Genomic DNA, 23,559 nt, shown 5'->3' on the forward strand with positions numbered 1-23,559 from the left:
TCAGTCGTTCAAAACTACCCCTTAAGAAAAACTAACATGAAAATGATTATTTGTAACAAGAGCAAAATGTGGTGTTTAATCATCATCTGTTTATAAACTTACCACCAAAGTATTTATTTTGACCAATCAGCTGTAATGCTCTTGATGTCAATTCATACTCGGATTTGAATCCTTCAAACTTGTCAAATACAAAACACTGAAACAATACCACAATATTAAACATTTAAGAACATAATCTAACTATTTTGTGTTCAACTTACATCAAAACAAACAGTGTTGCATTTATGTAAATGAGTTAGATAGAAAAGCTGTGATTTGTTTCACTTTACTTTTGATTCCTAATAGCCTACTCACCAATTTTGATTCCAACAATTTTTAAAAAGATCTTATTATCTTTATAGAAGTGAACATTTGCAATAATATTGATAAAGATATAAATGGTTCATACTACAACTCATCTTTTATAACATTTTTTTATGGAGTGTATACCCTACCTCAGACTATCCTAAAAGCTACAGTATATCATTTTTAGGTGAAGAGGAGCGGGGAGTATAAACCTAGAGGGATTGAATATGACATAGGTTATTCTACATGAACAGTTTATAAAGAAAGTACCTGAAATTTATAAAAAGAGTAACTGATATCATTTATAAAAGCTTGAGTTATTGATGTCCTTTCTAACACTACCAAGTTTTTAGTTCAACCAGGCCTATTTGCTAACATCCAAAATGAATTACCTTTCCATATTCTGACACCATTTCAAGCACACTGTTAACATTCTCTAAAGCTTCCTTCCATGTATAATTGGAAATGTTAATATCAGTACCACTGTAAAGAAACTGAAACAGTGACTCACAGGGGCTGTAGTTTGGGTCCACATCACAAAGGGCTGTAAGTCCACTTTGGTTAAATCCTGGTATAGTGGACAAGAAGTCATTCATTCCACTTGTAGAGAGACCTGGTATTAAGGACCCAATATTAAATCCACCAACATTAAGTCCAGATAAGAGAGAGGATATATTAAATCCTGGTAGTGTTCCATTACAAGCTGTTCGTCTAAGTGTATGCCATAGGTTATCACATGCCTCAGAACAAGTGAAATCCTGTAAATAAAGTCACGACTTAATAACAATAATTGAGTAAATACTTTGGATAAGTAAGGTTTGAAATCTTTTCAATCACAAAGGTCAATAAAGATGTGTGTATTATCAAATTATATAAGAACATTAGCTTTAACTTTAAACCTTTACTAAATGAAATATTTAAAACCTTTGCTAAATTCTTTCATAGATACAAAAATTTCGTTTGCAAGTTTGGCTGTACCTGTAGAAAAAATATATTTCAAACAGAATAGTACATCCTAAATTTTAATATTATGTTGTTAACCAAGCCCAGAAATTAAGATGCGATCCTGATAAACTTATCAATCCTTTGAATAAACTTATTCTAAAAGTTACTTATTCAACGTTGTATTCAAATCTTTGAATATTGTTTTTATTGGTATGAATATTGATTTTGTTATCAGTAAATTAAAACCATACTAAATATTATATATATGTACTTTCATGATACTACAATCTTTCAATACCTATATTTTGGCATTGCACCAGGTCATGTTTTAATGGGACTGTTAATGACGTCTTTATGTGTTGTAGTATGGTCTAACCAGAATCTTAATAATTCTATTGTTACTCACTCTAAGAAGTTGTATCTCAGGGTTAGTCTCAAGAAAGTTGAACAAAACATCACTTTCTGCTCTCCATGATCTGGCCAAGTCCACAATATTAAATAAATCATCAAATGTCTTGTTTGCCTATAAGATAAAAACAATATAAATTTTAATATATTTTTTTTTAATCAGATCACACTAAAAGTTTGGTAGATCAGATGATGAATTCATTTTGACAACAATTAATTTTTTACAGAAATTGTGACCTTTTTATATATTTGCTTGATATTTTGAGGTGTTTTGGGATATTTTTGACAATTGAAACTCTAGCCTTTAGGGCCGCACATTATTACTTCTCTTTCGTAAATTCATAGCAAGTTATTACTATCCACCTCAGAATAACAATGTATTCCTGTACTTACTAATTTAATAACATCATTAATCGCTGTTGTGTTTGGTGCATATGGTATCTTTCCTTCCACTAGAGGCTTTAACTGTTTCCAAATGGCATTACCAAAACTATTGGACTTTAAATTGTCAATCAAATCAGCACAAACAGTTCCTGTAATAAGGTAAATCATATCTTAAATGATGGAAGACAAGAGGTTAGCAAAAAGTAATCTTGAAGCCTGACATTAATTTAAAGATTAGGATTTTTAACAATAAACAGGTGTGTAATTCATTTAACAGCATACATAATATTGTTGACTTGACCAAAAGTTTGTTTATGTTTTCATGTAGATTAAATAGGAACATAAGTGTAAAATTGAGAATGAAAATGGGGAATGTGTCAAATTGACAACAACCAGACCAAAAGCAGAAAACAGCAAAAGGCCACCTATATTTGAGGCTTCGGGTCTTCAACCTAGGAAGAAAAACCCGCACCTGGAGGCTGGCATCAGCTGGCTTCTAAAAACAAGAGGCTCTCAAGAGCCTGAATCGCTCACCTTAATTTTTTTGGTTAAATCTCTCATCAATGATTATTTTGGCTTTTCAATTTATTTAAATGTTCTTTGAATCGTCCTATTTTCTTCAAAAGCAAAAAAAAAAATCATTTTCTCCTATGTTCTATTTTAGCCATAGGAGCTATGTTTCTGACATACAAGGAAATGAAATATAAAATTTATACTAGATACTCTGAAACTCATTTAGCCTAAGTTTGGCTGAAATTGATACAGCAGTTTCAAAGGAGAAGATTTTTTAAAGTAAGTCAACATGATGAACAAATTGTGAAAAAAGTCTTTAAAGGGCAATAACTCCTTAAGAGGTCAATTGACAATTTTGGTCAAATTGACTTATTTGTAGATCTTACTTTGCTTAACATTTTTGCTATTAACAGTTTATCTGTATCTATAATAATATTCAAGATAATAACCAAAAACTGCAAAATTTCTTTAAAATCATCAATTCAGGGGCATTATACCTGAAAAACCAGTTACCCAATTCGGCTGAAAATTTCAGGACAGGTAGACCTTTGACCTAATAAATACTTTAACTTCTTGTCTTATTTGCTCTAAATGCTGGAGTTTTTGAGATATAAGCCAAAAACTGCATTTTACCCTGTGTTCTATTTTTAGCCATGACGGCCATGTTTTTTGACGAAATAAAAAATTAAGCACAAACTTTATTTTATACACCCTACTGATCATTCAGTTGAAGATTGGTTGAATTTGGTTCAGTAGTTTTAGAGGAGAAGATTCTTTAAAGTTAGCAAATATGATGAACAAATTGTGAAAAATTGTCATTAAAGGACAATAACCCCTTAAGGGGTCAATTGACAATTTTGGTCATATTAACTTATTTGTAGATCTTACTTTGCTGATCATTTTTGCTGTTTACAGTTTATCTTTATCTATAATAATATTCAAGATAATGACCAAAAACTGCAAAATTTCCTTAAAATTACCAATTAAGTGGCAGCAACCCAACAATGGTTTGTTTGATTCATCTGAAAATTTCAGGGCTGATAGATCTTGACCTAATGAACATTTTTACCCCTGTCAGATTTGCTCTAAATGCTTTCGTTTTTGAGATATAAGCCAAAAACTGCATTTGACCCCTATGTTCTATTTTAAGTAACGGCGGCCATGTTTTTTGACGGATCAAAAATCGAAGCACACACTTTGTGCAGGATAATCTAAGAAACAATCATGCTAAGTTTCATTCAAATCCATTCAGTAGTTTCAGAGAAGAAGATGTTTGAAAAATTGTTAACGACGACAGACGACGACGACGGACGCCAAGTGATGAGAAAAGCTCACATGGCCTTTTAGGCCAGGTGAGCTAAAAATGTGTACCAGTTCAGTGAAAAATGGATGTGAGTTTAATTACATCATGACTTGTATCACAATCTTTTTTAATTTTGCTTTAATTGTTCAATATGATAATGACATGTGTGAAACATGGACTGTGTTCCAGGGTTACCTATCACTTCATATCGAGCCATGCAAGCCTTACATGTGTGAAACATGGACTGTGTTCCAGGGTTACCTATCACTTCATATCGAGCCATGCAAGCCTTACATGTGTGAAACATGGACTGTGTTCCAGGGTTACCTATCACTTCATATCGAGCCATGCAAGCCTTACATGTGTGAAACATGGACTGTGTTCCAGGGTTACCTATCACTTCATATCGAGCCATGCAAGCCTTACATGTGTGAAACATGGACTGTGTTCCAGGGTTACCTATCACTTCATATCGAGCCATGCAAGCCTTACATGTGTGAAACATGGACTGTGTTCCAGGGTTACCTATCACTTCATATCGAGCCATGCAAGCCTTACATGTGTGAAACATGGACTGTGTTCCAGGGTTACCTATCACTTCATATCGAGCCATGCAAGCCTTACATGTGTGAAACATGGACTGTGTTCCAGGGTTACCTATCACTTCATATCGAGCCATGCAAGCCTTACATGTGTGAAACATGGACTGAGTTCAAAGGTTACCTATCACTTCATATCGAGCCATGCAAGCCTTACATGTGTGAAACATGGACTGTGTTCCAGGGTTACCTATCACTTCATATCGAGCTGTGCAAGCCTTACATGTGTGAAACATGGACTGTGTTCCAGGGTTACCTATCACTTCATATCGAGCCATGCAAGCCTTACATGTGTGAAACATGGACTGTGTTCCAGGGTTACCTATCACTTCATATCGAGCCATGCAAGCCTTACATGTGTGAAACATGGACTGTGTTCAAGGGTTACCTATCACTTCATATCGAGCCATGCAAGCCTTACATGTGTGAAACATAGACTAACTTTTACATTGAGTTCAAGGGTTACCTATCACTTCATATCGAGCCATGCAAGCCTTACATGTGTGAAACATAGACTTACTTTTACATTGAGTTCCAGGGTTGCCTATCACTTCATATCGAACCATGCAAGCCTTACATGTGTGAAACATAGACTAACTTTTACATTGAGTTCCAGGGTTGCCTATCACTTCATATCGAACCATGCAAGCCTTACATGTGTGAAACATAGACTTACTTTTACATTGAGTTCCAGGGTTGCCTATCACTTCATATCGAACCATGCAAGCCTTACATGTGTGAAACATAGACTAACTTTTACATTGAGTTCCAGGGTTGCCTATCACTTCATATCGAGCTGTGCAAGCCTTACATGTGTGAAACATAGACTTACTTTTACATTGAGTTCCAGGGTTGCCTATCACTTCATATATAGCCATGCAAGCCTTACATGTGTGAAACATAGACTTACTTTTACATTGAGTTCCAGGGTTGCCTATCACTTCATATCGAACCATGCAAGCCTTACATGTGTGAAACATAGACTAACTTTTACATTGAGTTCCAGGGTTGCCTATCACTTCATATCGAGCTGTGCAAGCCTTACATGTGTGAAACATAGACTTACTTTTACATTGAGTTCCAGGGTTGCCTATCACTTCATATCGAACCATGCAAGCCTTACATGTGTGAAACATAGACTAACTTTTACATTGAGTTCCAGGGTTGCCTATCACTTCATATCGAGCTGTGCAAGCCTTACATGTGTGAAACATAGACTAACTTTTACATTGAGTTCCAGGGTTGCCTATCACTTCATATCGAGCCATGCAAGCCTTACATGTGTGAAACATAGACTTACTTTTACATTGAGTTCCAGGGTTGCCTATCACTTCATATCGAGCTGTGCAAGCCTTACATTTGTTAAACATTGACTTACTTTTACACTGAGTTCCAGGGTTGCCTATCACTTCATATCGAGCCATGCAAGCCTTACATGTGTGAAACATAGACTAACTTTTACATTGAGTTCCAGGGTTGCCTATCACTTCATATCGAGCTGTGCAAGCCTTACATGTGTGAAACATAGACTTACTTTTTCACTTTGTTCCAGGGTTGCCTATCACTTCATAACGAGCTGTGCAAGCCTTACATGTGTGAAAAATAGACTTACTTTTACATTGAGTTCCAGGGTTGCCTATCACTTCATATCGAGCTGTGCAAGCCTTACATGTGTGAAACATAGACTTACTTTTACATTGAGTTCCAGGGTTGCCTATCACTTCATATATAGCCATGCAAGCCTTACATGTGTGAAACATAGACTTACTTTTACATTGAGTTCCAGGGTTGCCTATCACTTCATATCGAACCATGCAAGCCTTACATGTGTGAAACATAGACTAACTTTTACATTGAGTTCCAGGGTTGCCTATCACTTCATATCGAGCTGTGCAAGCCTTACATGTGTGAAACATAGACTTACTTTTACATTGAGTTCCAGGGTTGCCTATCACTTCATATCGAACCATGCAAGCCTTACATGTGTGAAACATAGACTAACTTTTACATTGAGTTCCAGGGTTGCCTATCACTTCATATCGAGCTGTGCAAGCCTTACATGTGTGAAACATAGACTAACTTTTACATTGAGTTCCAGGGTTGCCTATCACTTCATATCGAACCATGCAAGCCTTACATGTGTGAAACATAGACTAACTTTTACATTGAGTTCCAGGGTTGCCTATCACTTCATATCGAGCCATGCAAGCCTTACATGTGTGAAACATAGACTTACTTTTACATTGAGTTCCAGGGTTGCCTATCACTTCATATCGAGCTGTGCAAGCCTTACATGTGTGAAACATAGACTTACTTTTACACTGAGTTCCAGGGTTGCCTATCACTTCATATCGAGCCATGCAAGCCTTACATGTGTGAAACATAGACTAACTTTTACATTGAGTTCCAGGGTTGCCTATCACTTCATATCGAGCTGTGCAAGCCTTACATGTGTGAAACATAGACTTACTTTTTCACTTTGTTCCAGGGTTGCCTATCACTTCATAACGAGCTGTGCAAGCCTTACATGTGTGAAAAATAGACTTACTTTTACATTGAGTTCCAGGGTTGCCTATCACTTCATATCGAGCTGTGCAAGCCTGACATGTGTGAAACATAGACTTACTTTTACATTGAGTTCCAGGGTTGCCTATCACTTCATATCGAGGTTTGCATGAATCACATTGCTTTGCCATTCCTCTATCACTTTTATAATCTCCTTCAGGGCAAGGTTTACATGTATTGTCTCCAGCATTATAGAAATAGCCACGATCACAATATACTGTAAATTTTCAAAATACATTGATTATATTAACGCAAGAGTACCATGTGTACCCTGTTGTGCTGAGAGAAGTTATTTTTAAATTAGGAGCATCTCAACAAACAAAGGAGTAGGTCAAGTGAGACCCCTTTTTGGCCCCAAAATATAGCAGTTTTACAAAATTGTTAAAATGTAAACTTTTAGTTATTTATTGTACAGTAGAATGCTTCTGCTACATAAATATGGGCTGTTTTTGACAATACAATGCACATATATCGGGTATTAGCACCATTAAGTCATGCTAAATTACAAAAATCTTCACAATTCTAGCATTTTAGTTAAATTTTAGACGGTTTTCGTGTGAAACGAAAGTGGCCGCATTCGTGTTCATCCTTAATATTAAAATATAAGTTGTATTTTATGATAATACATTACATATTTAAAGATTGAGGATGAACACGGATGCGGCCACTTTCATTTTTGACAAAAACCATCTGAAAAGTGACATTTTTTGGCATATTTGGTAGATTTGTCCCATTTGAGCTTAAATCGGGTGGTTTTTAATGACTATAAATCAGTTAAAATCTTTCACATAAACTAATTGATTCAAATGAAATAAACACTTAAGTGTTTAAAAAGTGGTCAAAATCTTTCCCTAGATGAACCTGAAATTTGAGGCCAAAATCGGTCATTAACGGACCTACTCCTTTGAGTACAAATGTTGAGTCCACCGCCCAATCATGACATTGATTTTTGGGGAAATTCCAACTCATACCTATATTTCATAGGAAAACCATAAACCATTCATTTATTTCTCAGCTATCAGTTAGACACCAAATCTGTAGGTAGACCACTCATAATAAATATTTCTTAAAAAAGATCAGCACACAGATTTTACAGACATCTTAAGCTGGGGTCACACATTCAGGATTTTTACTGCCGTCCTTGACAGGACCATTCCCGATTAAAATTTGTCAAAAGTCTGATCAAGATCCTGTGAATCGTGGATTGAAATTCGATTTGTATCTTTCGCCAGGTAAAATTCGACCGAGTCTGTCACGACTGCGTCCCGATTCTACCGAATGTAATCCGACAGAGATCAGATAGTGACAAGACAGTGAACCGACGCTGACGGAAGTTATCCGTTCGAAAACTGTCGGCATAATCGGGATGATCAGGTACTGTCGGAACGTAATCCTATCACGGTCCGTCTATCGCATTGCAAACGGCTTTGTCTGGTCTCAGTCGTATTGTATTCTGTTATTGTCGGGACTTCTCCAGATCATTCCCGTTCCACAGGACACCGTCCCGAATACACAGAACATTGTTAGGAATTCGATCCGATACAGCAGAATCTGCCACGACATAGGCACGATTGTAATCCGACTAGACAAAATCGGCTGAGTTTCCCCGAATGTTACGGGACGCACCTAACTGTCGGGGTGCTTTGCCGAACTATTCGGACCCTTCCCGACCAGTAGGAATCTGTTACGAACTAAAACGACTGCGTTCAGACAATAATAGGACATTCCAGATAACTGAGGATACTAATCCGACTTTTTCACTTTTCGTGTCGTATCGCTGTCTGATCTCAAACGGGAGCAATAATCGGCAATGTGTGAACCCCGCATTAGCAGAAGATGAAATTGCACCTCTGTGATATATTCAACATTAAAAAAAAACATATCAGCTGCATGTCTGTGTTTACTTTTATAAAGGAAGAGATTCCTCTCTGGTGTTTTAAATTTACAGACATAAAAGTATGTGTGCTTTTTCAAGGGCATTTTCTCATATCTATATCCTAATAAAAATAAGTCATTGAGTTTAACTATCCTTAAAATCCCTAATATGTAAAGAGAATACTTACAAACTGTACATTTAGTTCTGTCATTTTTAGTAGAGGTCATGTGACCTGTACATTGTAAACATGCTGTCCTGCCACCAGTTGATTTATAAAAGTCGTCTTTACATGGAGCACATGTATCTGTCCCTTCTTCACCTGGTCCACAGTACACTGGAATAGATAGATAATATATGTGTTTATATACTTACTTTTTATTTCTTTGACAAATTGATGTACTATTTTCAATGAACAGTAAAACATGTAGATTTAATATTTGAACATGATACCTGAAACTTATTTGTTCAGTATTTGCTGGTTTTCTGGGAAGTATCAAAAGGTAATTGCACTTTTTTTCACCAAATAAAACATAAAAATATTTTTCAGAATTACCTTTAAAGCTGTTTATATATTTTATTTGTTAGAATTTTTTTTTTTAATAACGTCAAAATATCTTTGCTTACCTTTACAATCATCTTTTTTGTCAGATCCAGTGAAAGTGGTATTTTTGTTGGAGTCACATGACAAACAAGATGTCTGACCACGATTTGGCTGATATGTGCTATAACCACAAGGAGAACATTTATTGCCATCAATGTATGAACCAGCCTTGCAATCCACTGAAAATAATATAAGGGAAATAATTACTACACCTATAATATAAAATTTCATAAAAAATCCATTTAATGTATTATTTGTCCTATGCATCACCTTTAATAGGCCAGTTCCGGAATATGGTTTTTCAGACGAATCTGTCATGTGACTTCCCTCACCATGTGACAAAAATGTATGCATAGAAATTACCAACACATGTTGAGCAAACGGATGAAAAAGTTTTATTTTATACTGCATAAAATATTTGGGAAATTAAAATCTAAAAGGATGGTCACACTCCCTCAGTCATACAGCAATCATGATTATGTACTTACAGAACATTAATTATTTATTGACTACCCTACAGAATGATGATTATGAATGTGCTTGAAACTTTTATAGAGCAGGGATACAAGCACGCTTCTATCTGGTAAATGACGTCATAAAGGCTTGCAAAATTGACAATTTTTTCCAGTGAAAGACATGATTCTAGAAATGACCTATATACCATGCAGGCCACAACAACTGAAACTATAATACAGACTGGACAGGAAATTCGGGAAAAACAAAATCTTATTGCAAAAGACCTAGAAAAATATGTTAATATCTAACTATAAAATGCATTGATATTAAACATAAGCATTACATTATTACAAACCATGAATTCCTATACATCTTTAGACAGTGTTTGATAGAACTATGAATTATCTCCTCAATTAAAATATTCTAGGTTCTATATGTATATGCCAACACTGAAAGGAATGTGATTAAGTATGCAAGGTAAAAGGGAAGTATCAACTATAATGTTAACAAGCTTCACTTCTTCATTATAAAGCATTCCAGGAAGTAGCAAAAGGGATACACAAGTTTACACTAAGAAGCTGAGAATGTTTGGTTTAGTTTTGTTCTGTTTGAGCTCACACCTCATGTCCCCTCTCACCCCTTTTCCCTCTTCTTTCCAATTAGATCCTTTCAGCATTACATGTTACTGTGAAAGTACTTTTATTCGTGGGGTACCAATTTTCGTGGTTTTCGTGGATGACTTTATCCACGAATTTAAGTGTCCAACGAAATAAAACAACCATTGTCCAAATCAAGACATGGAAAGATCCCCATGGGTAGGTTTGACTACTGATATGATCTAGAGAATATATTGAATAACGCCAAATCTGAGAATACTTTAATAGCAGTCACAGAACTACAACCGCATGCAGGATTATACCTATTTAATCTTTAAGGTGGCTCATGGGTACAAAAATTTTAGCAAAAAATTAAACCTTTATTTTTTCATTACAAATTTTATTTATTACACTATTAGTTGTAACTTTATGATATGGTACAAAAAACAACCCAAAAAATTGATTTGGTTTGGCCCCAAATGACTTTAAAAATTGAAAAAGCTCCAAATTATCTCCCTTTGGTGCAAACATGCCATTTTTTGGCCTTAAATTTGAAATATCTTTTTTAACTCATCGGTGACCTATATTTTTTATTATTATTTTCAAATAAGCTGTACATAAACTAAATAATTGTAAAATTTAAGTGATTTCTTATATTAGGTTATTTTTTTATTTCGATATTTCCTCTTTTTCTCCTATTAGTTCAACAGAAAAAAAGGACATTAACAAAAATGTATGCTTCTTCCAGAGGCAGATTTTAGCTTAAATGAACGGTGACCCCATTTTTTTATTTCATTTTTCTTTTAAGTATATGATAAAGTTCATTTATGAAAAAATATAGCGAAATCCTATATTAGAAAAAAAAAATCATTTATACCCAGGAGCCCCCTTAATAACCTTAACTGTACAACTTTTGATCTTTTTATTCTCATAAAAAATATTTTTGATTGACGAAAGTCAGATTTCCTGTATTGATATGCTAGTATGATAAAGTGTTCATTTTATATCCTCATAGTTCTCGTACATATTGGAAATAATAATTTCATGCTGGGTTTGATTTTGAACAATTCAAGATACTTTAAAGCATTTGTTTATGTTACTGTTTTCTTTAGGTGACATGTTTATGGACTAATTAACACCTTTGATGGTCTTTAATCTTTGATCACTTTATCATGGGTTAATTAGTGTTATCAATACGATTTACACGGTCAATGTTTACTTTGCAATTTCCTTCAATCAAGACTATTTGTAACATTCGTTTCTAAAGGCTTTACTTTTTCAATTATTTTTTTTTATATTAGAAAACTAAAATCCACGAATTTAAAAACCCACGAACATGTTAATATTGCTCAAACCACGAAAATTGATACCCACGAATTAAAGTACTTTCACAGTATTTAAAAGTATTTAAAACAAATAGGGTAGAGCTATCTTTTAAAAGAGAATAGCAATATATCAGACATGTAAATACTAAACATGTTTCTGCATTTCTACCCAAATCTCAAATAACATTTTATAATCAAATTTCTTAAATGAAATATTGCTATCCTCTAATATTTCTGTTATTTCCGACATAACCTCTATTAAACCTAAATTTACTATAAGTTGATTTAGTAGATGATTCTGTGGACCAGTTTTGTTCTGTAAACCACCGATTGTTCTCTGTTCTATTAGTGGTTGTTTCTGTGTTAACCTCTTGATTTACTATGTTGAAATAAAGTAATATGAAACACTAGACTGAACTTCTAGTATACTAGTAGAAATATCAGAAGAATTATGTCACATTGTGTTGAAAATACTTTACTATTAAACATATATTTTCTTTGATAAAGTTTTACGAAGCAGTTATTTATAACAGATGAGAGTTGTCTTGACAACACAAATATTAAAAAGAATCAAACATTTAAACAAACTCTTAAATATAACTAATGGAAATGTACACTATCTTTTCACTAGAATATCAAACAGAAACAGCAGTTATAAAGTTAATAAAATAAGACAGTTGATATTTTATTTGTTTCCTGACTATGACTAACACTTACTTATACATTTAGATCTATCATCACTTGCAGTAAACCCCTCTGAACACTTCATGCACCCCTGGATACCAGCTGTAGATTTGTAGTAATCTTTCTCACATTTCTTACAAGTGTCTCCCTCTGTACCAGCAGGGCAGATTTCTGAAAAAGTCACATACATTATAACTAAAGGACAATAACATGTAAATGCTACAAAAAACACATGAATACCATTATTATATTATTATATAATGCCTTATCTATATTTCATTAATTTATTATACTGAGTATGCATTTGACCTCCAAGCTCACAAGGTCAGTACAAAAGTGAACACGTCTTTATGATAAGATTCAATGTTAACTCTAAAACTACTAGGCTTGCTCTTAGTCCTAACTACTATTTGCTTGATAAAAAACCAGCCAAAAAAATATTAAAGTTTTCCATTTCACTTAAAGGAGAATACACCTTCAATACCCAATGGCAATGCTCTATAGTTGATTGTACCATGAAGCACCTGACTTATCCTGACAATCTATAGATTCACTGGACCCTGCATTTTGTCTGTCATGGTTGGCTGGACATGCTGTTCATGACAATCTGCAGATTTACTGGACCTGTTATGAATATGATATACTCGGAACTACAGATACTTGGGTTTATTATTACAAATGTACATTGGGAAGACAACCACGTCATATTAAGGAATTCTGGGATTCCCCATGGTATATTTGGCAGTCATTACCTAGTTGTTATCCAGATCGGATGTCCTCACATTGATGAGCGGCCTGATAGACGACAAATGACTCAAGCCTAGGATTTTTATTTTCAGGTAATATAACACATACACATACCCATATAAAATAATTACAGACCTGTACTTTGAGACTCATGGTTGGCTGGACATGCTGTACATGACTTACCTTGACAATCTGTAGATTTACTAGACCCAGTATTTTGTGTGTCATGGTTGGCTGGACATGCTGTACATGATGTCATGTTATACCCAGTCTGGTAGTATCCTTTCAAACATTGTATACATTGGCCATTGTTGATGTTGTATCCAGGTGCACAGTTTACTAAAGCAAATAATAAAATTCAACAGATCCATGTTAAATAATTATTAATTTTTTTTCAAATTTCATCAAATTCTTGACTCTCAGAACTATTATTCTAGAAGTTTGAACTCTGAAAGAGTCATATACCACTTAATCTTTAAAAAAAAAACACTTTTACTTTGAAGGCTGAAATTTTTTAGAATAATAACACTGTATTTTTTTGTTATTATTTGTTATTACAAATCTGTTTTGAATATTAATCCAAACATGGAAAATATTGAGTCGAAAATCTTAAGCCATTAGCCAAATTTTTTCTCTTCATAATCTAGAATCCAATTTTTCTTAAGGTTGTTTATACTTAAGACTTCCACATTCATATTTCTCCAGGCCTCGGTGGCTGAATGATCTACTAGTTACTACTGTAATCACTAGTCAGAAAACAGTGAGGTTGTGAGTTCGAACCCTGCTCGTGTTGGTGCACTCGGCTCCAATCTTAAATGACTAGGATCGTCGGTTTTCCTATCGAGGGTCGGTGGTTTTATAGCCTAAATAAAGTGCTTGAAAGTGGCATTTAAACCCCCAAAATCAAAAATTAAATCATTCATATTTCTCAAGCATTATAATCTTAGTAGGTTCTTCTTAGTTATTCTTTTTATTTAGGATCTTCATAATTTAATTTCGAAATTTTATAGGAATATATAACAGAAATATATATGAGTAGTTACTTTTTCAGTGGTACTTACAGATATTACATTGTGTTCTGGCCTGATTAGATGTTCTGTGTTGAGGACATTTCATACATGGATAAAGCCCTGCTGATGGTTTATAATAACCTAACTTACAACTGGAACAATCATCATCTCCCTCCTGGCCTGCTCCACAATTTACTACAGAAATAAAATCTATGTTTATTGTATCCATTATCTCACTTTTTCTTTTCATGACAATTGTCAGACAATGTGCTGAAAAAGCTACCATTGTATCATAGTATATGATTTAATTTTAATTCTATATGTTTATTAGTATGAAAAATTGTTATTCCTTATTCAAATATTCATTTTGTGTTGGCAAAAAAAATGGTATACAGATGTTTGAATAATGCCTTAAAGTAGTATTTAAGATATTTTGGATTTTTAGCTAACTGAAACTATATAATCTACAGAACTGTTCGCAATTCCTACAATTCCTATATTTTTTCAGTAATATGTCTCTCACAGAACCTCTCTAGCTACAATTACATATCCAAATAATGAGACATACCTTGACAATCATTCTCACTGGTAGAGGCTGTAGCATTAGTCTTTAGGTTATCTTCACATTGTATACAGGACCCCTGATTGGCATTAGGCTGGTAGGTTCCTATCTTACAGGGGAGACAACTAGATCCAGCTATATAATATCCAGGTCTACATTTGGTTGCCCCTCGGCCACACACCAAATTCTGGACCAAGGCAGTGCCGTTGACTGTCTGTCCCATTGTAGTTCCCTGGAGCTGATTGAAAAGGCCTTCAACAGTTTCGATAACATCTCTGTCATTCTGGTAATCCTGGTATAAGGTTGCAAACTATGAAGTAAAAAGTAAAAAAAAATAATAATGAACTCTTGTTTCAAAGTACCAGTAGTTACCACCTACATTACTAATGACTTAAATTACAGAGAACACTGACAAATAATCATTTAGTTTGTTATGGCCTCTAAAATGTGCACCTAATAAACACTAATAACTCTTTCATTTACAGTCATAACAATCTTCATATTAAGGATAGTGTTTATCTCCATCAATAACAATTTGCCACCTTGATATAGCCATGGTCTCTGGAAGTGGCACATATCATGAACATTCAATCAATCTTCAAACGGTTTTAGTTTCAATAATATTAATAAGAAATAAGAATATCTAAGTAACTTACATCATTGGCTAACTGTAATAATTCTGCTGGATTAGATAGTAACTCTTGTCCTCCATTCCTCTCTATATAATCTATTATCTACAACAGAATAAGATTTTACATATGATACTGTATAGAAGCCTGTCAACTGTTGAAGACTGATGATTTCTTTGATGTCATTTGTTTATGTGTGTAATTTGTATACCCAATATTTCCTTGTTTTCATCCACTGGATGTTAAGCAACCAACAATCAATTGATTCTTGTTTTTATAGGTGAGTCTCAGAGGATACATTTTTTATGGTTATTTAGATCAATTCATGTCTTATACAAAGAGCATTTTATATCACAAAATAAATTCTACTCTGAGCTGTTCCATTCAAACCTGTATGATATCCAGGGAAGGCAATTTGAAAATGAGATTTCAAAGTGTACTCCTCAGTAAGACTTTATAGAACAGTCCTTACTTGTACTAGGTAATGAACTTCTCATTTCAGTTAATATAGGATTTCTTACAATTGAACTCTGTTATAACTTTCAGATAAATACAACATCTCATAGAAATGGAAACCAAGACTAAAAGGATGGTCTCTCTTACCTTTAAACATATGTAAAAAGGCAGTGGCAGATCCAGGGGGAGGGTTCCGGGACAATCAATGCATTTGAATGGGGACATGTGGTTGGAACCCCCCCTCTTTATCCTGGGTTAAGAACCCCCCTTTTTAAAATGGCTGGATCTGCCCCTGAAAGGCCTAAAGTTAAACAAAGATATGATGATAGTCACATGAACTACCTCTGCAACCAAAAATAGAACCTCCCTATAAAATTTATACCTCTTCATTTAATCTTGTATTATTGAGTGCTGACAGAAGTAAACCATACAGCTGGTCAAACTGGACTAGGGTCAGATTACACAGCTGTGTCTGTACTGTATCTGAGATAGACTGTGTCGGGAAAATAATAGTCTCATTTAAGTTTCTATCACAAACAAGACCACGAAGATTCTGAGCAGTTATGTTGGTGTTTGGAATACCACCTGATGTTCCATTGTTTTGTATCAATCGACATTCTCCAAAGTCGAACAATACACCAGTTGGCAGCTATGATAGAAAAAAGACATATATTAGCACAAGAAAATATTGATGCAAGCTAGCTTCAATTCTTGTCAAAATTTTATTGAAATAGAAGAGCATGCAACTTATATTCCTTAATCTTAAATCAAAACATAATCCAACTCAGTTGTGTTGTAAATGTTGTTAGATTGAGATATTTTGTCAGTCTTGTTAAAAGAAAAAAATTCTGCAATAATGAGTCATACTAATTTGATTCTTAATTGTTTTAAACTCAAGTATATTTTGAAGACAATTATTTATATTACAACAAACTGTGAGGAACTCTTAGATCTGTACTTAGTGTCTTTTTGTTGTTGGGATGTTCAAATACCCAGCCACATCCACTCTGTGTTTTTGTTAGATGTATTTCAGCCATATTCAACTTATTTTTATAGTTTGTTTTTATGTTGTATTGTTACACCACTGTCCCAGGTTAGGGTGAGGATTGGGATCCTGCTAACATGTTTAATCCTGCCCTATTCTGAATGCATGTGCCTTTTCCTAGTCAGGAGCCTGTTATTCAGAGGTTGTCGTTTGTTGCTTTGTTACATATTTGTTTTTAGTTCATTTTTTGTACATTAATTTAACTGTTAGTTTTATCGTATGAATTGTTTTACATTTGTCATTTCATGTCCTCTTAAAGCTGACTATGCAGTATGGACTTTGTTCATTGATGAAGGTTGTAAGGTGACCTATTGATGTTGATTTCTGTATCATTTGTCAAGAGTTGTCTCATCGGAAATCGTATCACATCTTCTTTTTCATATCTACGTACAAATGTATGTTCATGAAGAAATTGTCTCTAAATATATGTGTTATGGAAAAATGGTCTCAAATATAATTTGTAGCTATTGTGGCTCAATGCTCTCTACATACATAGTTTTAATGGTCTCTACATATATTGTGGCTAATTGGTCACTACAAATTTTGTGTCTAAATGGTCTGTTCAAGCATATATAATAGACTTACAGCTGGATTTATTGTGGCATTAAGTAACTGATCTATCACATCAGGAGACAGACTGATATTGTTGTTAATGATCTGGTTCCTCAGGTCCGTAGGATTAGTCACTATGTTTCCTAGGTTGAGACCACCTACAACAGACAATAAACCACATTTAAAGGGGAAATAACTCCTGCAAATGTAGAATTGGTTGATATGTTTCACAGATTTACACCCGCTACAATACACAATATAAATCACATTTCAAAGGACAATTACTACTGCAAAAGTAGTAGATCAGTCAGATTATCAAATCTTCCAAGAGATTGCTTATATATTCTTTCAAAAATCCAGTAAGAAATATATGTGTGTGAGTCCTTACATTTTTACAATACAATTTCAATATAAATTACATTTCAAAAGGATATGCTTCCTGTAAAAATAGATATTCGATATTAATATTCAAACTTTTTCAAGAGATAATTGACACAAACTTTTAATATGAATTTCGTAAACACTTCACATGAAATGAAGGCTTTTTAGAGAGCTTACAATTTTCTATATAATTTATATTTCCAAAGGGTTTGACTCATTTGAAAATATTTGATCACATAACATTAAGTTATTTAGGATGAAAGAAATCTATACATATTCCTTATGAATTATAGGTGTACAAACCGGTTGCTGTTCCATTCCTGATCATGCCAAGTACTCTAAATATAATCTGTCCATCTCTTAGCAAGTTCCGTATAAGTTCAGGATCTGCTAATTGTCCTATATCTGTCAAAATTCTAGTTATCCTAGGAAATGTAAAATTCATGTCTTTTTATTTACAAAATTAATATATAGTCAATGGCATCCATGTTACACATTATTTAGAACTTGTTCAAAATTTGGTAACAATATCATGTATAAAAGTTTGAATTTAATAGATTTCAAAACAATTGAATCTATGTCAGATATTCAAATTATTCTTGTTTTTGACATCACTTATAATTTGATATTTTACTTATCTGAGTTTTAAAAATAAGTAATTTCAATGCAAATTAAGTCTACAATAATTCTGACAACTACATAAATGTTTCATTTTCAACAGTCTATGTTTTCAAATATATTTTTTTTATGTTACATTATGTTCCTGGTCATACAAAGTTGGTACAGAGAATTGCTGCGCATATATATATATATGGCTTTGGTACTGCTTTGGTACTGTGCATTACAGATATATTTGTAAATTCAGAAATTATTGCATGCATTTATTCATTGCAATTTTTTCGTGAAAGGACAGACATGTGAGATTAATTATTGCAATTTTCAGAAAATTCTGCATATAAAAATCTTATCATTGTGATACTCAAAGAGTCACATTACTTGCATTTATGAAATCTATGCTATAATTAAAGCCTTTACAGTACTTACAAAGCCTGTGGATTTCCTGTGGCTGTTGTACCAGCAGCTTCATTAGCTGTAACGGTCTGGTAACATCTGTTCTCTGCATTACAAACTAACGATTGTATAAAAGGCCAAGTGCCAGCACTCGGCATAGCATTGCCATCAAAGTGACCTTTAAAACAGAAAAATAAATGGTTTACACAAAGATATGTCTAACCTTTTTGTTGTTTTGATAGTAAAATGTAAATGTTAAATTAAAATACCAATACTTTAACATGTAAGTAATGCAAAATATTCAAATTCAATGAACCCTGACTGACGGTACAGGCCCAAACAATCTACATGTAAATGAAATGATCCAATGCTAATGCAACATGAGCAACACAACCGGTGCCACATGTGGAGCAGGATCTGCTTACCTTTCTGGAGCACCTGAGATCCCCAGTTTTGGTAATTTTCACCTCCCTTTTAGTTTATGATAAATTATCATGTGCCTCTCTGTAGTTCAGAATAAATTTACTTGAGCAACAAAAAATTGGAGAATAAGTCCATGGATAACAGATGATGACCCTATGTGCATACAACATTATCATGATTTTAAAAGGGCATAAATCAAGAACTGCTTAACCCAAACTTGGACTTGATCTGGGTCAGGATCCCTAATAGACCTTGAGATGAGGAACTCAGATGACGTAATTAAAAAAAATATTAGTCCGCCATACAATTGTGGATGCTGTGATTTTAAAAATGGACATAAATGAACAATAAGAACTGTTTTATAGAGCTGGTGTGATGAGAAAAGAAAGATGTAGATTTGACCTGAAATAAATTATTAGAAAGGACAATTTTTTTATTGAATTTTATGATCAGAATTTTGGGATTATTTCATGAGGAGAGTGACATTTTTCACCATCTTCCGGGGTCCATCAATTTGCGAAAAAAGTAATCTCACTTGCCACCCCGAAAATTTAACCAGACATGTATAAATGTATCAGCTTCGATATGAGCCATCATACATGTTCAAGTAAACGATATGGACTGAGCAACGGAGGAAAACGTTACCATTACCGCCTATGGAGAATTAATTGTAAATGTATACCCATCTGTGTTCTATGGTACTAAGCATTGTGTATTTATATATGTTTCATAACATTTGGTTCAGGCAAACTAAAGTTAGAGAAGAGAAACAATTTTTGAATGTCTGTATATAGACAGACAAGGGTAACACTTTATAATAATGCCCCCCTCCCCCAGAGAGGGAACATTAAAATTCCCATTGTATACTTTAAGTTAAATCTACATTAGATAGAAATTCCCATGGAATATATACCTTAGTTCAGGAAAAATTTACAGGATAAGTCAATATGAGACTCCGAAAAAAAAGATGGTATACTGTAATGAGAGAAACTTTCACGAGACAAAAATCCCATAACATATTAATGATAAAACAACCAATACATCAAATGAACAACACTATTATTGTTGTTATTGATCTTGCTTGAATGTTAGAAACTACATGTCTTACAATGTACAGCAAAACATGTCAATGCATAGCCAATACGAGAAATGTAAATATGTTTGTGCAATTGTCAGATTGTGTAAATGCAAGGAAAGAAATTATGTTTCTCAATAAACATGTTCAAGGTTTTAAAACTCTAACAATTTAAAATCAATGGGAAAATATCTAATTATCCATAAAACATCTTTTACAAAATGGCAACATACTATATCTTATATCATGTATATTATACATTTTTTATATGTCATCATTCATGACAATTCAATTTAGATTATATCAGTTAAGTGTTTTATGGTCCAGACACTTTCCCACAGAATGTTCAATAGTTCACCTGAGGTAAAACCTGAGGTAAAACATTCCCTCAAGTAGTATCTTCAGTTAAATGTTAAATATATTCATATAAATAAATTACAAGTTAAATTTGACTGATTTTGAATCGTCTAGAATAAAAAAATCATACAAATTATGTATACTGGTATATATACCTGCCAACTTTTTTTAAAATCTCCATGGGGTATTTAAAGAATAAGAGAACATAATGCATGTCTTCTACATGTCAATAATGTTTTAAGCCTAATATTCTATGGTTATGAATGAGTGCATGTGTGCTTAAATGCATTTTCATTCCCTTGAATGCCAGTTTTAATGCAGTTAGTTTAAGTCATTAAGGATTTCAAGAGTCTGGCCGAGACTTCTCATGGGGGGAAATCCCCAATAAATCAGAAAACTTGGCAGGTCTCTCAGGCAGTGAGTGGTACTTTATAGTGCATAATAAAATTTCGAACTTTAATTCAACACATTCATGTAATAAATACCTGGTCTAAGTGTAGATGTACATTCTTATTCTAGATTCATTTTTCAAGGAAAAGTAAATTTAATTTCTGCATTAGCTCTTGTGCCATATATGATATAAATTGCATAAATATGACTCCCCTGGACCATTGTGGACTGATTTGTCTTAACTTTACATCATATAGGTAACCAAACAGAAAATAAATAACTAAAGACCTAAAATGTAAAAGAATTTAAAATAAATAAGAAGTATCTCTCCTCCCTTTCTCCAGAACAGGTTAATTTACAATGACCGACAGAAGAATTACTTACATTCAGGTTGATTGACTTTGAGATCTGGTCGTGTTCTTACTATCACAAGAATTAAAAACAAAGCTAAGGGAAATACAATCTCAGCAAACAAGCGAAACTACAAAAAAAATTTATATGGTTACTAATTTGATACAATTCTATTCAGATCTAATAAGGTAAATAATAGACAAATAAAATAAATTTAACTTACTCAACATGGAAAATGATCTTCTTAATTCTAATTATGAGGTATTATTCAGCATAATTACAGAAATTCTTCAACAGTAGCAACTAAAGTAATTCCCTGTGAAGTGTGCAAGAAGGACTAAATGTGAAAAAAAGTACTGTGGATTCATTTAATTTCGTAGATACCGATTTTCGAAAGATATAGAAAAAATTACATATTTAACATTTCATGTATAGTATTTTTAAGCAATCAGTGTCATTCTAGTAATTCAACATATAATTTTTTTTAAAGTTGAAATCAAGATAAGATATGTGCACCAAGTTATTTGACATGTTGATTTTACCAAAACTTCACAGTCATGACAATAACTTAACTAAACATTCCCTTACCAGATATGAGATGGAAAACCAGAGGCATTTCTTAGAGAGACCAGAAAACATAATGCCCCTTACTATTGAAGATGAGGGATAAAACTTTGAAACAAAAACTATTTCGGAACTCTCTTGTATTTTACTTAAGCCAGTTAATTACCTTCTGAAAGTGGCTGAAGAGTATACAAACAAATGTCTTTGACTTTTAACATGTTTAATGCATTGGTTATTCCTGCATAAATTTATTTACATTTATATGATAATGTTTGCATTTTCAATTAAATTTAACCAAATTCTGCCATTACAATACACTTTGATTTATATTCTGCTCTTATAAACTCTGTTATAATAATCATGATCATTTTAACTGAAATGAGTGGACAAAATAGGAGAAAATATGTATCACTCAAGAATTGAATACACTTGTACTTAAACATGTTGAACTTAAAATCTATTTTAATATTCAATGTCATACAAGTTTAATAAGTACATATTTGGTTATATATGATGTTATATTACAGGACCTGCATTGATATTTTTACACAATAGAATATCACATGGCTATTGCTATTGAAGAGGATCAATAAATATAGCTATGTTCTAAATAGTGGCCTTCTCCTTTGTTGACGTTCTACCTAGAAAATGTATTCTGTTACACAATCATGTTATAGAGTACAAATACACTCAGTGTCAGACAAATTTCCTAACAATTTAAATGGACATATGGTTCATATCTAATTGATGTATACATGTACAGTACATCTCTTTTTATTCTATCAAATGTAGTTGTATAAAAAATCTATAATTTCAATATTTGTGCAATTATACAAGTAGTTTTAAAAAATATTATTTTATTCTTAAAAAAATAAATGTATAAAAAAAGAAGATGTGGTGTAATTGCCAATGAGTCAACTCTCCACAAGAGATCAAATGACAAAGAAATTAGCAACTATAATAGGTCACCAAGTATTCTGGTTTGAAGTCTTACTTTTAAGAGGAAAACTAAATACATGATAATAAAGCACAATTTTACAACTACATTTACCCATTTAAAAAAATACTGTAAAAATAATATTTCAAAAATTTGTGATATTAGGTAAATTAATTTTTCTGTTTGCATTATGACCTTCTAGAAATAGAAATTATGGCATCGTTAAGGATAATTTCCCCCTCAGCTCTGTGGTGCAAAAACTGTCCAAAAGAATATTTTGGCTCACGCTCAAGGGTGCCAAAAGGATCATATCAGTACAGAAGGGTTAAACACTCAAATATACTTTCAAAGCAAATTTAATAGTTACAATGTAGTACAATTGGATTGAAAAATGCGTTGATCAAGTTTAACAAATGATCTAGCCGAAAAGAAACTACATTGCTTTTTACAAATTTGTGATTATTTTCTT

The 23,559-nt window shown here is 33.2% G+C and overlaps 1 protein-coding gene across 4 annotated transcripts in view; it reads right to left on the bottom strand.

Moving 5' to 3' along the window:
• Positions 1–23,559, bottom strand: part of LOC139500798 (phospholipid-transporting ATPase ABCA1-like) — a 69,983-nt gene that overhangs the window by 37,797 nt on the left and 8,627 nt on the right. For all 4 annotated transcript variants that reach the window (XM_071289677.1, XM_071289686.1, XM_071289662.1 and 1 more), the window contains exons 3-19: positions 21,623–21,719; positions 19,027–19,171; positions 18,286–18,407; positions 17,635–17,759; positions 16,387–16,653; positions 15,576–15,653; positions 14,926–15,229; positions 14,409–14,552; positions 13,531–13,686; positions 12,634–12,771; positions 9,563–9,718; positions 9,126–9,272; positions 7,124–7,279; positions 2,092–2,231; positions 1,697–1,813; positions 738–1,103; positions 103–196 (exon numbers count right to left, since the gene is read on the bottom strand). In XM_071289677.1, coding sequence (XP_071145778.1) covers positions 103–196; positions 738–1,103; positions 1,697–1,813; positions 2,092–2,231; positions 7,124–7,279; positions 9,126–9,272; positions 9,563–9,718; positions 12,634–12,771; positions 13,531–13,686; positions 14,409–14,552; positions 14,926–15,229; positions 15,576–15,653; positions 16,387–16,653; positions 17,635–17,759; positions 18,286–18,407; positions 19,027–19,171; positions 21,623–21,719 — 2,752 coding nt within the window. The remainder of the gene's footprint in view (positions 1–102; positions 197–737; positions 1,104–1,696; positions 1,814–2,091; positions 2,232–7,123; positions 7,280–9,125; positions 9,273–9,562; positions 9,719–12,633; positions 12,772–13,530; positions 13,687–14,408; positions 14,553–14,925; positions 15,230–15,575; positions 15,654–16,386; positions 16,654–17,634; positions 17,760–18,285; positions 18,408–19,026; positions 19,172–21,622; positions 21,720–23,559) is intronic.

The sequence above is a fragment of the Mytilus edulis genome, chromosome 1, assembly GCF_963676685.1.
Source record: "Mytilus edulis chromosome 1, xbMytEdul2.2, whole genome shotgun sequence".
Lineage (NCBI taxonomy): Eukaryota > Metazoa > Mollusca > Bivalvia > Mytilida > Mytilidae > Mytilus > Mytilus edulis.